The sequence below is a fragment of the Salmo trutta genome, chromosome 3, assembly GCF_901001165.1.
Source record: "Salmo trutta chromosome 3, fSalTru1.1, whole genome shotgun sequence".
In the NCBI taxonomy this organism is placed as follows: Eukaryota; Metazoa; Chordata; class Actinopteri; order Salmoniformes; family Salmonidae; genus Salmo; species Salmo trutta.
In genome coordinates this window covers 43,616,516-43,634,309 of record NC_042959.1, presented here as the reverse complement: position 1 = coordinate 43,634,309, position 17,794 = coordinate 43,616,516, and the positions used below count along the sequence as shown (strand labels likewise).

At 43.0% G+C, this 17,794-nt stretch overlaps 1 protein-coding gene and 1 long non-coding RNA gene across 4 annotated transcripts; one reads left to right on the top strand and one right to left on the bottom strand.

Annotated features, from left to right (window-relative positions):
- Positions 1–12: 12 nt before the first annotated feature.
- On the bottom strand, positions 13–8,654 carry LOC115175754 (uncharacterized). The gene is made up of 2 exons (XR_003872097.1): positions 8,571–8,654; positions 13–411 (listed from the first exon to the last, which is right to left on the bottom strand). It is a non-coding gene; the product is annotated as an uncharacterized LOC115175754 (long non-coding RNA).
- LOC115175740 (arginine/serine-rich protein PNISR) lies at positions 7,715–17,433 on the top strand. 3 transcript variants are annotated; one of them, XM_029735226.1, is made up of 12 exons: positions 7,715–7,801; positions 8,604–8,725; positions 8,902–9,084; positions 9,440–9,684; positions 9,783–9,945; positions 10,213–10,406; positions 10,595–10,747; positions 13,830–13,929; positions 14,582–14,635; positions 15,139–15,324; positions 15,413–16,625; positions 17,092–17,433. In XM_029735226.1, the coding sequence occupies exons 2-12, from the start codon at positions 8,638–8,640 to the stop codon at positions 17,120–17,122; spliced, it is 2,610 nt and encodes an 869-aa protein (XP_029591086.1). In that variant the 5' UTR covers positions 7,715–7,801; positions 8,604–8,637; the 3' UTR covers positions 17,123–17,433. The 3 variants fall into 3 exon arrangements, with proteins under 3 accessions (XP_029591086.1, XP_029591077.1, XP_029591069.1); XM_029735217.1 differs by having other exon boundaries at positions 10,147–10,406; positions 15,416–16,625; XM_029735209.1 differs by having other exon boundaries at positions 10,147–10,406.
- The last annotated feature ends 361 nt before the right edge of the window (positions 17,434–17,794 follow it).

Below are 17,794 nucleotides of genomic sequence, written 5' to 3'. Positions count from 1 at the left end.
TTCATGCAATAATTATTGAAAAATGAAGTTATTTTTTTATTCCTTTAATGTTCTTGCCAAGCAATGCATGTCTCATCTTACAAACAACTGATGCAATATTTTATCAAAACAATTCCCCTTGAAAATAGATTACATTACATTGTTTAACAATATACAAAATGTCCTAATGTAATGTTTGGACATTTCAAATAAAATCAGTTGTTTTTGTCCATGAGCCAGACCCCCAAATTAGGACCTTCAGGCTCACTTGGGGTGACGATGTCTCATAGTGATTTTCTTGAAAGGTCTATGTCCCCAGAGCTGGAAATGTGATAGCAGTGCAGCAATGGGAGCTTTCTCTGTGTTGTCACTCTTTCATCTCTCCATCTTTTCTTTCATTTCTCCACTTTAAGACGATTCACGTGTACAAATCTAATGAAAGAAACATAAAAAATATTTTCATGTCATTCTTTAAAACGATGAGACAATTTTATTTGATTTAACTAGGCAAGCCAGTTAAGAACAAATTCTTATTTACAATGATGGCCTACCAAAAGGCCTCCTGCAGGGACGGGGGCTGGGATTAAAAATAATAGGACAAAACACACATCACGACAACACTACATAAAGAGAGACCTAAAACAACAGCATGGCAGCAACACATGACAACGCAGCATAAAACATGGTACAAACATTATTAGGCACAGACAAAGGCAAGAAGGCAGATGCATCAATACATCACATGAAGCAGCCTCAACTGTCAGTAAAAGTGTCCATGATTGAGTCTTTGAATGAAGAGATGGAGATAAAAACTGTCCAGTTTTAGTGTTTTTTTGTAGCTTGTTCCAGTCGCTAGCTGTAGCGAACTGAAAAGAGGAGCGACCCATGGATGTGTGTGGTGGGGGACCTTTAACAGGATTGGTGGCAAATCTGATAGGCGAACGGCAGAGAAACATTTAAGATTTTACCCTATGACAAACAATGGTAGTATACAAGTTATTGCTCACGTATACCCTTTCATCCGATATCATTGGAAAGCTTAGATTCCCAGCTATCCATCAGACACATTTTCAGAATGTTCAGGTCAACAGAACTTTGACCTTGAGTCTAGGGTACATATCAGAATTACCTCTATAAATTGCTTTAAACAATAAATCCTGGTTCATTTCAAAATTAGTTTCAAGTGCTTCTGAAAGGTCATGAAATGACCTTTCAAATGATATATAATTTAACCAACTTTCAAAGCACCAGCTACAACTGTTGTTTAAAAATTGCCCACATTGACATTTGAAGCTTAGCCATAGAATTCCATGTAGTGGGGCAGCTGTTTTTGGATTGTAACTTTGATGATAGACACCACATTTCACACACACAGCTAGATTTGTAGATACAGGGCCATCACAGGATTCATGCATTAGCCTTGTCAGAGCCTATCTTCTGTAGCGTATGGCTCTTCGATATATACAAGTACAATCCCTGTCCAGGACACTATCGCAGGGCCTTGAACATATATTTCACATAGAAATTCAGTCTCAAATCATCACCTGTTTGGGGTCAGACACTGCTGAACATCTGAGAAAGAAAAAAAACACGTCCATGTTCTCCTGGCTGGAGTGAACTCAGATGAGAATCCCACTTTTCAGTGTGGCAGTGCATCTGTGTGTGAGTGAGTATTGTCTGTAGCTTGTGAGGTGTGTAGACATATTCCCACTATTGAGGAAATAGGGTGTAATTTTGGATGCACCCAGAGATTCTTAGTTGTGCACGCTTTTTAGTCCAGGACTAGAGAATATCAAACAGTCACTGTGGTCTTGAGATGACAAGGGTAGACTTTTCTGTACCAGTGGAGTTTAGGTTGTTGAGCACCCTGGCAGATGCTCCAAGGACCATCATCATGGAATGCTCACTACTCTTCAGCTGTTTTGAAGAGAACACGCATGAAACCACTGAGACAAAGAGAATAACAGAGACAAATGAGAATGCAAACAAAGAGATGCAATGATTCATTACATAATCAAATATTTTGGTTTTACCTCGGTGTGTGTAAATGCTTTCTTTCCTCTTCTAAGATGCTCCCTCTTTCCCACAGCTCTGTCTCCTTGTACCTATTCTCCGTACCTTTTATCTACACCCTGACTTGTTTTCTCCACTGTTCATTTCAAGTGAATATGTCGTAATCAGGCCATAGGTGTGTGTGTGTGTGTGAAACTCACGATACAGTTCTACCACCATCTCCTCTTTATTGACCTATTCCAATACATACCTCTATTTCCATCCTGGCCTCGGATGTATATCCTCTTTTCTTCAGTGTTAATTTCAAGGGAATATGTCTTCCAGTGTTGGGGAAGCTACTCTGAAAATATAGTTTACCAAGCTACCAATTACTTCACACTGGAAGATGTTAAGCTACACTAATGCTACCCTTAAACATATATAAAGTAGTTAGATTTAGCAGACCTATATCTGAAATGTCATAGAATACAAATTGGAAGAACCGATCACTCTGGTGTCAGATGTTAACAAAAAAATAGATATTTAACAAAACAAAAAAATTCAATAGAAAATTAGGCAGGTCTGAAAAAAAAGAATGGAAATTCTTGCCTACTTTACCCATATTTTATTTTTGCAAAAAAAAAAGCAATGTGTAGTTCCAGTAGTAAGCTACACCACTACATGGCAAAAAAGTTAACTACTGAAAACCTTACCAATATTTAAATTTAGTTGAAGTACCACCAAGCTTCAGAAAAATGTGATTAAATTACAAGTTGACCTACATGTAGTTCACTACTCCCTTGTAATGTATATAAGGATATGAATATATCAATAGAGTGTAAATATACTGCTCAAAAAAATAAAGGGAACACTTAAACAACACAATGTAACTCCAAGTCAATCACACTTCTGTGAAATCAAACTGTCCACTTAGGAAGCAACACTGATTGACAATAAATTTCACATGCTATTGTGCAAATGGAATAGACAACAGGTGGAAATTATAGGCAATTAGCAAGACACCCCCAATAAAGGAGTGGTTCTGCGGTGGAGACCACAGACCACTTCTCAGTTCCTATGCTTCCTGGCTGATGTTTTGGTCACTTTTGAATGCTGGCGGTGCTTTCACTCTAGTGGTAGCATGAGACAGAGTCTACAACCCACACAAGTGGCTCAGGTAGTGCAGCTCATCCAGGATGGCACATCAATGCGAGCTGTGTTAAGAAGGTTTGCTGTGTTTGTCAGCGTAGTGTCTGCTCAAACGGTCAGAAACAGACTCCATGAGGGTGGTATGAGGGCCCAACGTCCACAGGTGGGGGTTGTGCTTACAGCCCAACACCGTGCAGGAAGTTTGGCATTTGCCAGAGAACACCAAGATTGGCAAATTTGCCACTGGCGCCCTGTGCTCTTCACAGATGAAAGCATGTTCACACTGAGCACGTGACAGAGTCTGGAGACGCCGTGGAGAACGTTCTGCTGCCTGCAACATCTTCCAGCATGACCGGTTTGGCGGTGGGTCAGTCATGGTGTGGGGTGGCATTTCTTTGGGGGGCCGCACAGCCCTCTATGTGCTCGCCAGAGGTAGCCTGACTGCCATTAGGTACCGAGATGAGATCCTCAGACCCCTTGTGAGACCATATGCTGTTGCGGTTGGCCCTGGGTTCCTCCTAATGCAAGACAATGCTAGACCTCATGTGGCTGGAGTGTGTCAGCAGGTCCTGCAAGAGGAAGGCATTGATGCTATGGACTGGCCCGCCCGTTCCCCGGACCTGAATCCAATTGAGCACATCTGGGACATCACGTCTCGCTCCATCCACCAACACCACGTTGCACCACAGACTATCCAGGAGTTGGCGGATGCTTTAGTCCAGGTCTGGGAGGTGATCCCTCAGGAGACCATCCGCCACCTCATCAGGAGCATGCCCAGGCGTTGTAGGGAGGTCATACAGGCACGTGGAGGCCACACACACTACTGAGCCTCATTTTGACTTGTTTTAAGGACATTACATCAAAGTTGGATCAGCCTGTAGTGTGGCTTTCCACTTTAATTTTGAGTGTGACTCCAAATCCAGACCTCCATGGGTTGAGAAATTGGATTTCCATTGATTATTGTTGTGTGATTTTGTTGTCAGCACATTCAACTATGTAAAGAAAAAAGTATTTAATAAGATTATTTCATTCATTCAGATCTAGGATGTGTTATTTTACTGTTCCCTTTATTTTTTTGAGCAGTGTAGTATTTTTGTTTTCTGTTGGTGGCTTTCCTATATATAACTTGTTTAATTTTAATTTAAATGTATATTATGTTGTTCTTGTCTATTACTGTTCTGTACTTTGTCATATATTTGTACGTTTTATGTCGATCCCAGGAAAAGTAGCTGCTGCATGTGCAGTAGCTAATGGGGATCCTAATAAACTAAACTCCCCAACACTGCCTTCAGACCACAGGTGTGTGTGAAACTCACGATAAGATTCCACCTACTGAGTGCTCTCTCACTTGGTAAGCTGCAGTATCAATCTCTTAGTCTTACACATAAAAAGTTGCCCACTAGTTTAGTCTATATGCAATCACTTACTGACAATAACCTCCATGGCTGTGGCCCAAATGACACCCTATTCCCTGTAGAGACAATTGCTGCGTTTACACAGGCAACCCAACTATTTTTTTTCACTAATTGGTCTGTAAAAGATCAAAATCAAATTGTATTTGTCACATGCCCTGAATACAACAGGTGTAGACCTTACAGTGAAATGCTTACAAGCCCTTAACCAACAAAGCTTTAAGAAGTTAAGAAAAATATGTTAATTAAAAAATACAAAATACAAAATAAAAGTAACAAATATTTAAACATCAGTAAAGTAACAATATGCACATTTGAAGTCGGAAATTTACATGTACCTTAGCCAAGTACAATTAAAAACTCAGTTTTTCACAATTCCTGACATTTAATCATAGTAAAAATCCCCTATCTTAGGTCAGTTAGAAACTTTATTTTAAGAATGTGAAATGTCAGAATAACAGTAGAGAGAATTATTTATTTCAGCTTTTATTTCTTTCATCACATTGCCAGTGGGTCAGAAGTTTACATACACTCAATTAGTATTTGGTAGCATTGACTTTTAATTGTTTAACTTGGGTCAAACGTTTCAGGTAGCCTTCCACAAGCTCCCCACAATAAGTTGGGTGAATTTTGGCCCATTCCTCCTGACAGAGCTGGTGTAACTGAGTCAGGTTTATAGGCCTCCTTGCTCGCACACGATTTTTCAGTTCTGCACACACAATTTCTATAGGATTGAGGTCAGGGCTTTGTGATGGCCACTCCAATACCTTGACTTTGTTGTCCTTAAGCCATTTTGCCACAACTTTGGGGTCATTGTCCATTTGGTAGAACCATTTAAAACCAAGCTTTAACTTCCTGACTGATGTCTTGAGATGTTGCTTCAATATACACACAACATTTTCCTCCTCATGATGCCATCTATTTTGTGAAGCGCACCAGTCCCTCCTGCAGCAATGCACCTCCACAACATGCTGCCACCCCCGTGCTTCACGGTTGGGATGGTGTTTTTTGGTTTGCAAGCCTCCCCCTTTTTCCCTCCAAACATAACGATGGTCATTATGGCCAAACAGTTCTATTTTTGTTTCATCAGACCAGAGGACATTTCTCCATTAAGTACGATCTTTGTCCCCATGTGCAGTTGCAAACCATAGTCTAGATTTTTTTATGCTAGCCTTTCAGGTTATGTCGATATCGGACTCGTTTTACTGTGGATATAAATACTTTTGTACCCGTTTCCTCCAGCATCTTCACAAGGTCCTTTGCTGTTGTTCTGGGATTGATTTGCACTTTTCGCACCAAAGTACGTTCATCTCTAGGAGACAGAACGCATCTCCTTCCTGAGCGATATGACGGCTGCGTGGTCCGATGGTGTTTACTATTGTTTGTACAGATGAACATGGTACCTTCAGGCGTTTGGAAATTGCTCCCAATGATGAACCAGACTTGTGGAGGTCTACAATTTGTTTTTCTGAGGTCTTGGCTGATTTATTTTGATTTTCCCATGATGTCAAGCAAAGAGGAGCTGAGTTTGAAGGTAGGCCTTGAAATACATGAACAGGTGCACCTCCAATTGACTCAAATGGTGTCAATTAGCCAGAAGCTTCTAAAGCCATGACATCACTTTCTGGAATTTTCCAAGCTGTTTAAAGGCACAGTCAACTTACTGCATGTAAACTTCTGACCCACTGGAATTGTGATACAGTGAATTATAAGTGAAACAATCTGTCTGTAAACAATTGTTGGAAAAATTACTTGCGTCATGCACAAAGTAGATGTCCTAACCGACTTGCCAAAACTATAGTTTGTTAACAAGAAATTTGTGGAGTGGTTGAAAAACGAGTTTCAGTGACTCCAACCTAAGTGTACTTCCGACTTTAAATGTACATGTAGGTAGAGTTAAAGTGACTATGCATAGATAATAAACAAAGAGTAGCCGCAGTGTAAAAGAGGGGTCTGGGTAGCCCTTTGATTAGCTGTTCAGGTGTAAACACAGCCTAAGACCAGCACAACTGTGGTCAGACAAATTCAATTTCATAGAAACATTCACTTTAAAATATTTACAACTACTCTACTAAATCAAATTTGTGACAAATTGTTACTTGGAAATAGCCTGTAATATGTACCAGAAGAATTACATTACATAATTTCTGCAGAATTGTTTTAACCCTCCTGTTGTGTTCGTTTCATGTTAATTAATTCTGTGTTCCCGGTCCAAAATCACAGCCCCATTATAGCTGATTATAAATCCATAACAATACATATATTATCACCTAATGTTGTGTTCAATCTTTTTATCAACTTAAGTTCTTGTGAACATTACACGTTTTGAACTTCTATTTGCTGTTTATGGCCTATAGGCCTCATTGACCTGAGCTCATACAACTCGTTTTTGAGTTAAAAAAAAGCATAATTTATGGATTATTTTGACAACAAATACTCAGATGAAACATATTGTTCTATTTATCACAGACTACTTTGTGTCAAAGTTTAACAAGGACTCTCTCCTCCTCACCAGTGTCATGATCAAAGATATGATCAAGAGCCTCACATATAGTATATCATTTGGTCATTGTGCTGCCACAGAATGAATTGTGAGCAAGGCCTCAAAAAAGCTTTATATACCAGAGCTGCTAGAAAAGTTCTATATATTATTGAAATAATGTTGCAATTGTTTGTGAGAATGCCAACAGGTGTGGTTCCCGTGGGGGGAAAGGTTCCAGTGGGGGGAAAGGTTCCCGTGGTTCCCGTGGGGGTTGCCATGGAAGCCAAGAAGGGGAGTGAGGTGTATGTGTGATCAAACACACATGCATGTGGGGGTCTGGGAGTGGAAGTGTGTCCATCTGATAAATGGGCATGCGCGTGAACTCAATTTTATACACTAATTGTAGTCTCACCCATTCATTTCTAATGACCGGTCATTAACCCTCAAAATGTAATGAAAATCATCCAAATGTATTTTGTGTGTTCAGATGTCCTGTGTGGACAAAGTCATGGAACCTTATGATAATCAGATTAAATGAACTACATTTTTCAGAGAGAAAACTTGTAAATCGGTCCAATTCGACCGGACACAGCAGGAGGGTTAAGTTGATTGATTTGTCACTTTTTTATGATCTTTGGCCCTAATTTACTATCAGTAGGCCTACTTTTGGCCCCATAGAGCCCACAATGGTTTGTGACGAGAGTTGCCTCTGTGGCTGCCAGCCAGACTACTTCCAGGTCGTAGCCATTTTGAGTGCTCGACGGTGAAGAATAACCAAGTTGGAGAGGTGGGAATCGCTCAAGCGTGTTATGATGTTTAGTTTGTGTCCATTCTCCTGATGCTACAGTAGATTATGTTAACTGCTGTTCTTTGAAGCATTATTCCAAACTATAGGTAGCAATGTTTTTACTTTCCAACACAAATCTTGAAAACAAGCAAGCTGACGCTAGCTAGCTACGTGTTAGCTGGCTAACGTTAGCCAGTTTCATTTCGCACCGAGCCCGGGGAATTTGGAAAACATTGACTGAAGAAGCAGACGAGTAATGCACAAATTTAGATAAACATGCTCGCTTTATATAATTTTATCTACATAGATATCACAAATTAAGTGCATGCAATGTAAATTAAATACATTTGTAGCATGAAGTGCAAACGTTCGTTAGCTAGTGCCACCCAGCAAACATCCACAGCCAGCTGAGCTAACTTAGCTAACGAACGTTCATGCCCCTAACTCCCGCTAGCTAACCAGCTAGCCACAATTACGCAGATCTCAATTAGCTATCAAGGTTAGCAATTTAGCTTAGCTGGTTTCTGCACTGTCAATAAAAAGCATCTGCATCGATATCAAACTAACGTTACTTGTTTGATCCGAAGCCATTTATAGCCGTTCTGATTTCTAATCAGCCGCTGGCTACATAACTAGCTTGCTAACACATGTATTTATATTTATTTAACTAGGCAGGTTAAGAACAAATTCTTATTTTACAATGACGTCCTACCCCGGCTATTCAACATGATAAGTACAGTTCACATTGAGAATATCATTATTCACTCACAGTACTGTCAAATCATGCTTCTGTCCCACATAGGCAGGCTCCAGGCGTAGGAACTACAGGGTGAGAGATGTGGGACCAGGGTGGACAGCCCTGGCCACAATGGCCAATGAACCAGCAGCAGTGGATGCAGTCCTTCCAGCACCAGCAAGATCCAAGTGGGTGACATCACCTGTATGCATGGAGCTCTGTTCAAGTGGAAAGGATCCAAGATTGGATTGGTGTAACATTGCTTTGACCATGCAGAATGACAGCTCAATCATTGTGTTATTTACAATTTTACAAAATGACACCCCAAGCAATGCTTCTCTTGTTGTCTTTCTGTGTTGTGCAGGCCAAGTGGACTGGGCAGCACTGGCCCAGGCCTGGATTGCTCAGAAAGAGTCTACAGGCCCTACAGTAGACCAGCAGAACATTCATCCTAATGGACAGGACATCCCTGGCATGGATCCTGTGATGCCCAATAACCATGGCTCCTTCCAGGTTGACAACAATTTTGGCAGAATGTGGCAACCTGGTAAACTCTAAACATAATTTTCTGGGGATGGAGAATATGTAAGGCTTATGTCCGTGATCTGTTTTCTCACGTTGCAAGACCATCATGCTTGCTATACTCAGTCTGTACATAATTTGTCTTTATATCTCAGGGAAGGTGTGATGTTACCGATGTACTCCAACAAACTTGTTATGGGCGAATTTCACATCCACCACATTAACATAGCTGTGTCCCAATCAACTTAGTTCCCCTGCAGTCCAGTAGTTTAATGTTAGAATAGCATGACTGCAAGTGTACGTTTTGATTTTTGAATGGTCTCTTGTGGTGGGCTTAGAGATCCTAATGAACAATAACAATGCACATGTGTTGTTTACAGAATGGGGGATGCACGGTCAGCCCCCTCCTCCTCCCATAGACCAGGCGTGGATCCCCCCAGGAACAGGACCCATGGGGACTGGACCTATGGATGTGGTGGCTCCCTCGGAGGACAGCAACAGCCAGGACAGTCTGGAGTTCTCTGAAGGCCACCACAGGGTCTTCCCCCAGAACAGCCACGGCTTCGGGGGTCAGCCCGACAACTACGCCATGAACCCAATGGCCATAAACCAGTTTGATTATCAGGTACACACACACCACACACTTACAGTAGAGTTCCATGGCTGCTCTGTCATTCAACTAGTTTGAACGGTCCTCATTTCTCATTGTCTCGCTCTCTGTAGCACGGGGCGGCTGCCACCTACGGCCCCACTCCCACAGGGTTCCACCCTCCATACTGGCAGCAGGGTCCCCCACAGAACAGACGGGACAGGCCCCCAGGCTTTAGGGACCGCCAGAGATCTCCCATCCAGATCCCCAAACAAGATGCTCCTGCTGCTGCCCTCGGTGAGCATCTTCACCAACACTTTGGTACAAAAACATCTTCATTAAATGGGTGGTGATCAGGATTTCATCCTTGAACACTTACTGCTGTAACAGAGGCACAGGCTTGCTTCAACTCTCTTGCCGTTCATACCCACACCATCCAAAATGTTGTATCTCACCATGTTTTGTATCTCAGTGTTGCTCTCTACTTTTCTTAATTAGCTTTCCCAGGCACGCAGGAAAACAGACACACACACACAGCATCCAATGACCTGGCTCTCCTCTCAGATGCGGTGAAGAGGCGCACCCTGCCGGCCTGGATCCGAGAGGGCCTGGAGAAGATGGACAGGGAGAAACAGAAGAAGCTGGAGAAGGAGCGCATGGAGAAACAGCGTGCCGAAATGGCTAAAGATGAAGACAAAGAGAGCGACACAGTGGACGAGGGAGGCGATGGGCCTCGTTTACCCCGCAAGAGTAAATTTGTAAGCATCAATTGTTTTGTTTCCATGGCGTCATGAATCCCATTAACCTTATGAACAATGAGTTGAAAAATCCCCAAAATAATTTCATTATATTCCTGTAAAACTGTGACACTGGTGAGCTTTCAGGAGGTCCTGTTGTCGTGTCTTTGTATATCTGACCTACCACCCCTTTCCCTCCCCTGTAATAGGACAGTGATGATGAAGAGGGTGACGAAGAGGAGAGGGAAGATGAGGACCGGGTCCTGACCAGGAAGCAGGAGCTTGCCAGCAGGAGCCCATCACCTCCCCTGGAGGACCAGAGCGAACCAGAGATGACCGAGGAGGAGAGAGAGTTCCAGCTGGTTAGTTTTGGCTTACAGCTACCATTATGACACATTGGGGTGGGTGTAGGGCTGGGCGATATATCAAATTAGAATTAATGTTATTGCGCAATATTCTAAGTGCCTGTATCGCAAGAATCTACTTTTTTGTAGGCTACTCGTGTCTTCTTTTTGGTCTCGTCTCTTTTGCTCTTTCTGTGTTGTGTGCACCTTCCCATTTACACCAGAGATCTGTATATAATGACGAGATGCTCATGTCTCCTCCCTAACAATGGGAATTGTCCCAAGGGCGGGAAGGCATGTGGCAAGCTTATGTCTAAAATAAGCCCATAGTAACGCATTGGGCTGATTTTGGGCAGATTTTGGCGAGAGCGAAACCTCTCGCTTTGCATCTTCCTCTGTGTTTACACACACACACACACACACACACACCAAGCCCCTCCGCCAGCCACTCACAACAACAAAGATGAGAAGTCACTTCTTCCTCTTACAAGCGGTTTCAACTTACTATTTGAGGTTTGGTCTAACAGAATTGGTCATGTGGACACCGAAACACATTAATGAACTTCTTTATTACAGTAAAATAATGTAACCTATCTAACAATAACCTTTTTATGTCTCAACTCCTCAAATTGCATGTAGAGCACACACTACTAAAATGGAAAATTTAGGAAAATTAATGCTCAGTATGTAGGCGTGGCATTGCGGTATCACTAGCAACATTTTAGCCAAATACCATTATACTAACTGTCTGGTCTGTGTTTTATACATTTGCAATAAGCATAAAACACTAGTTATATAAGGAATTGGCAATTTGTTCTCATTCTGAGAAATAAGGTATGTCATTCTGAACAAAATGGACAGGCTAGCACGCTGTTCAAACATTTGGAGACGGACAGAAGTGTGTTTATAGCAATTCAACTGTTCTGCCTTGTTAGCTAGAAAATAGATCCAAGTTACCTTGAAATAGAAAGATGAGCTAGCTACTCACTAGCACGTGGGCTTGTGCTTGAGAGATTCTTTGAGACCTGCGTTCATTTTCTATAATGCCTGCTACAAGAAGTTAGTCATTTTTAGTGAATGTGCATTATGCATGGTTCTGGTTAAATTGAACAAAAATGACATTTTAATAGACAGACTTGAACGCCAGATCAGTTATTATTGCAAAAAAAGCAAGTTAATCGCTTGATAAAATATTTAAATTATTAGTGGGTTGTGGAAGGCTTACATTTAGCCTAGGTATAATTTCACAAGCCAGGAATTCATTAGATCAATGTATTGGACCTTTTAATTGTGAAACAAAGTTTATTTGGAGAAAACAAAAACCAACTAGATGTACAGTTGAAGTCGGAGGTTTACATACACTTAGGTTGGAGTCATTAAAACTAGTTTTTCAACTACTCCACACATTTCTTGTTAACAAACTATAGTTTTGGCAAGTCGGTTAGGACATCTACTTTGTGCATGACACAAGTAATTTTTCCAACAATTGTTTACAGACAGATTATTTCACTTATAATTCACTGTATCACGATTCCAGTGGGTCAGAAATGTAAGTTGACTGTGCCTTTAAACAGCTTGGAAAATTGCAGAAAATTGTGTCATGGCTTTAGAAGCTTCTGATAGGCTAATTGACATCATTTGAGTCAATTGGAGGTGTACCTGTGGATGTATTTGAAGGCATACCTTCAAACTCAGCTCCTCTTTGCTTCACATCATGGGAAAATCAAAAGAAATCAGCCAAGACCTCAATGTTTTTGGTAGACCTCCACAAGTCTGGTTCATCATTGGGAGTAATTTCCAAACGCCTGAAGGTACCACGTTCATCTGTACAAGCAATAGCACGCAAGTATAAACACCATGGGACCACGCAACCGTCATACCGCTCAGGAAGGAGACGTGTTCTTCATTCTTTTGCGAGAAGTGCAACTCAATCACAGAACAACAGCAAAGGACCTTGTGAAGATGCTGGAGGAAACGGGTACAAAGGTATCTATATCCACAGTAAAACGAGTCCTATATCGACATAATCTGAAAGGCCGCTCAGCAAGAAGCCACTGCTCCAAAACCGCCATAAAAAAGCCAGACTACGGTTTGCAACTGCACATGGGGACAAAGATCATACTTTTTGGAGAAATGTCCTCTGGTCTGATGAAACAAAAATAGAACTGTTTGGCCATAATGACCATCGTTATGTTTGGAGGAAAAAGGGGGAGGCTTGCAAGCCAAAAAACACCATCCCAACCGTGAAGCATGGGGGTGGCAGCATCATGTTGTGGGGGTGCTTTGCTGCAGGAGGGACTGGTGCACTTCACAAAATAGATGGCATCATGAGGAAGGAAAATGATGTAGATATATTGAAGCAACATCTCAAGACATAAGTCAGGAAGTTGAAGCTTGGTAGCAAATGGGTCTTCCAAATGGACAATTACCCCAAGCATACTTCCAAAGTTGTGGCAAAATGGCTTAAGGACAACAAAGTCAAGGTATTGGAGTGGCCATCACAAAGCCCTGACCTCAATCCTGTAGAAGATTTGTGGGCAGAACTGAAAAAGGCCTACAAACCTGACTCAGTTACAGAAGCTCGTCAGGAGGAATGGGCCAAAATTCACCGAACTTATTGTGGGAAGCTTGTGGAAGGCTACCTGAAACGTTTGACCCAAGTTAAACAATTTAAAAGCAATGCTACCAAATACTAATTGAGTGTATGTAAACTTCTGACCCACTGGGAATGTGATGAAAGAAATTTAAAGCTGAAATAAATCATTCTCTCTACTATTATTCTGACATTTCACATTCTTAAAATAAAGTGGTGATTCTAACTGACCTAAGATAGGGAATTTTTATAAGTTAGATTTTTTTCAATATATAATTTTTTCGGCCATATCGCCCAGCCTTATGAGGTTGTCTTTTGTTATACATTTTTTTCTGTTATGTTGTAGAGCCCTGATGCTCAAATGGCAGCTCTGAAATTGGTGGCCCTGTTCACTATTTTCAATATATAAGAACCATCCTATTCAAGACAGCAAAAAATAGCCCTCTTGACAAACAAATGATTAACATTAACTCATGTCAGAGCCTTTTCTCACATTTCTCTCCAAAGATGATTGTGACTAAAACTCTGCTGACGGAAATCCTGCTGGAGGTCACCAATGAAGAGATCCAAACTGTGGCCAAAGAGACTCACCGCAAAGCCACCAAAGGTCTGCTTACCCCCGTCTCCTCGAGCCCACGCATCATCTGTGCCTTTCACAAAGACATCATGTTTAAGCCTGTTTTATATAGTCTGAAAACGTCACTCAATTCATCTCCGTAAGTCAGGGTAATTGTGTGGCAAACTTGGAGTATTTTCAAAATGTGATCATATGCATCTTCAACCATTCTCTGCTAATGCAACGGAAGAAAAAGAACATGTCCCTGGTAAAAAAAAGACAGCAGAGCAGCTGGTGTATTTATAACAAAACAACAGTAACCTAAACTGTTATCCCTGGTTCCTGCTCCTGAAGGTCCTCCTGAATGACTGTTTCTGAACCCATTGACTTTTAACAAATGCTCACCTATAGATCAGATTCAAGTGACTTGTCCCTGTTTATCTGACACTAGTGCATTAGTACAGAGTGGTTCTGATCCCCCATTCCAACTGTCTTGACTTTGAATGTGTGACAGATGTTGTTTGTTAACCCCTTCTCTTCTCTCCGTTTTGTCTCTTTTGAAAAAGAAAATGTGGCCAAAGACCGCTCTTGTGAATAGTGCATTATCTGTGCCCCCTTCTCTAGAGACTTCTCTATGGTGGCTGTCTCTATGGTGGCTCTATGTGTTTTAACATGTTGTTCCTGTTGTTGATGTGAATCAAAGCTCCTGCCAAACAGCTGGCACAGTCAAGTGCACTGACTTCTCTGATCGGCATTGGTGAGTTCCCCCTCTTTTCTTCCAGGCGGGGGGGGGGTAAGAATCAGAGCTCAAACCCCTGTCCCCTCACTGCTTTAGTAGCTCAGAAGAGTGACTGAGGCAGCCGAAGGGAAGGGTCCACCTCACAGCTAGGGTTGCAAAATTCCCCAAACATTTCCAAAAATATATTTTTTTATTCCAGTTGGAAGGGAATAAGCTGTCTGAGGGAATCCTCCTACCTGGAATTGTTCTACTGGCATTTCTGATAAAACGGGGAATTTGGGGAACGTTTCTGAAATTTTGCAACCCTTCACAGCACAGTTTGAGTGTCTTAGCCTTACTAAGTATTTTCTTATCAGAACACTAAAGAGCATGCCATCTCACAGTAAGTGGAGTGTCAGTGGGTTGCTAGTGTGTAGTTAAGTTAAACATAGACAGTGGCTGCGTCTTTGACGGGATCTTGGTTGGGTGTATGGCTAGTTGCTGCGGTCTTGCTCAAAAAGCTGGGGGCTCTGTTGTGGCAGGTGGACTTGGCGACTATGGCTCGGACTTGAGTGAGAACGAGGAGGAGCACAGCGCCCAGGCGTCCGAGTCCTCCGACACGGACGAGGAGGAGCTGCACCACCGTATCCGGGAGAAGATAGACGCCTTCCGACGCAAGGAGAGGGAGCTGCAGGAGAGACAAGTGCAGGAGGCGCAGCACGCACGTGGTGAGGGAACTAAACGCAATATCAATAAGCAGTGGTGACGTTGTCTTCGAGTTTAACATAAATGGTTTGTTTTCTGTGTGTCTCCCAGAAGAGATGGCGCTGGACAGAGTGAGCAGAGAGAGGGGGGATTATGACGAGGGCCAGTTAGAGAGCCTCAACAAACAGGAAGTGAGAGAGAGGGAGGCGGAACCCACAGCAGAGAGACGCAGATCCCGCAGTGAGCCTGAGGTTATCAGCGAGGTCAGGCAGGCGGGCCGGGGTAAGGAGCGTGGCGCAGGGCGGGGCACCAGCGGTTCCCCCAGCAACGGACGCAGCAGCAGCTCCCATTCCAGCTCCAGCAGCGCCAGCAGCCAATCGTCTTCCTTCTCATCATCCTCGGCCTCCTCACGCTCCTCTTCGCGCTCCTCCTCACCCCGGAGGAAGAGGAGGCGCAGCCGCTCCTCCTCACACAGGGCGCGCGGTGGTGGCCGGCGCAGCCACAGTCACAGCTCCCACAGACGTCACGGGGAGCGCAGCGTCGACAAGGCCCGAGAGAGGAGGAAGGGCAGCCGGAACCACAGCGCAGAGCGCTTAACCCGCCACCGGAACCGTAGCCACTCTCGAGAGCGAAGGGTCAGCAGAGGAGGCAAGAGCAGGTCCAAGGACAGGGCCAGCCGCAGCAAGAGCAGGGACAAGGAGAGGGACAGAGACCGGAAGAGGAGTAGGGAGCGCAGGGACAGTCACAGCCGCAGCAAGAGCAGGGACAAGGAGAGGGACAGAGACAGGAAGAGGAGCAGGGAGCGCAGGGACAGCCGCAGCAGCAAGCACAAGCAGAAAGCCTCCAGCAAGGATAGGGACAGGAAGAAAGACCGGAGCGGCAGCCACGACAAGAAGGAGAAAGAGAAAAAGAAGGAGAAGGAGAAAGAGTCAGATAGGAAGAAGCAGAAAGCCAAAGAGAGGGAAAGGGAGAAAGGGAAGGAAAAGGAGAGGGGGAAGGAGAAAGAGAGGGATAGGGATAGGGAGGTGAGCTCTGTGGTGGCGGAGGAGAGCAACGGCAAATCCAAGAAAAGCAAAGAGAGCAGCGATCACACAGACCCTCAGGGTGACAAGCACTCCCATCAGGGTAGCAAGGCTAGCAAGAAGGGCTCTGCCAAATCTAGCAAGAGGTACTCCGACTCGGAGTCGAGCAGGTCCCCCACCCCCGAGCTTAGCAAGGAAAAGAAGTCTAAGAAATCCAAACGTAGTCGCTCAAGATCAACGGAAAAATCTCACAAGTCTGGTAAGAAGGCAAGCCGCAAAAACAAGTCTAAGTCACGATCAAGGTAGTATTCCATTTTTTACCATCTCTTTTTCTGTTGTATCATGTTGTTTCTGTTGTGTGCGTGTCGTATTGGAGGCCTACTGCCCAGTAATATTTTTTTTGCACAACTTTCCTTGTTTTCTGTCAGGGCTCAAGGCTACCTTACAAAGAGAAATAATACATATTTTCATGGTGTTAAAAAAAAAAGGAACCATTTGTAGCCAAGTTTCTGTTCCTCAGACTGTCTCCATAGTGCCCACTGTTGGCCATGTGCAGCATATCAATCCATTTGAGTGCCTTGTGTGAATGTAGTAACTGTTCTTCCCAAAGGAGAGTGACCAAGTTCATTCAGGAATCAATGCAATATATTGACCTCATGATGAGCTGATGTTAACAGGGCCCCAGTAGGGCTGTGTGACTGTCATTTTGCATGAGTGTGTGTGAGTGGTGCAGCACCATTAATGTTCCCCTTTGCATCTCTGTTTCAGGTCCACGTCTCCCGCCAGGCGCAGGCGTTGAGCGCAGGGCTCCCTGATCTGTGCACTTACATTTAAATTCCATGAGTTTAACAGGCTTGTCTCATTATAGAGGCAACGGTGTAGGTGAACTCTCCACTCCCCCCCCCCCCCACCTTCTATCTTTGTAAATATGTGATTTTTAAGTGCAAGTCGGCAAACAGGACATTTTGAATGCTAGGTTTTTGCCTTCTATCATGCAAAGCTCGGAGGCTTTGTAGTCAGTAGGATCTTGGAAAGATGTGTCATTTTAAAAAGCTTAACAGGATAAACTTATTAATGTAAATTGTCCAATAAAACTGAAATGATCCCTTGTTCTGGGTGTTTTCTTTGTCTACTGTATAACTGTTCCCCAATGATGATGATGAACTCATCCAGGACTGCATGGGAAACCCAATTTATTTACCACACTAAAGGCATGACTGAAGTGTTGAATGTCACTCATTTGTTGGTGGAGTAGATGCATTTATTTTTTTTAAATAAGATTGACGTGTGCAACTGACTTTCAAATCATTGCTTTTTTATTATCATTAAACCTGCAGTAATTTGGATTGAGTGCAATTGACAACATGCCATTATTAATTGTGTTTAATTCATATTGATAATTTGGAATGGTCTTTTAGAAATTCTAATGGTAAAGAGGGACATTTTTTTTAGTTCAGCTATATGAACACTA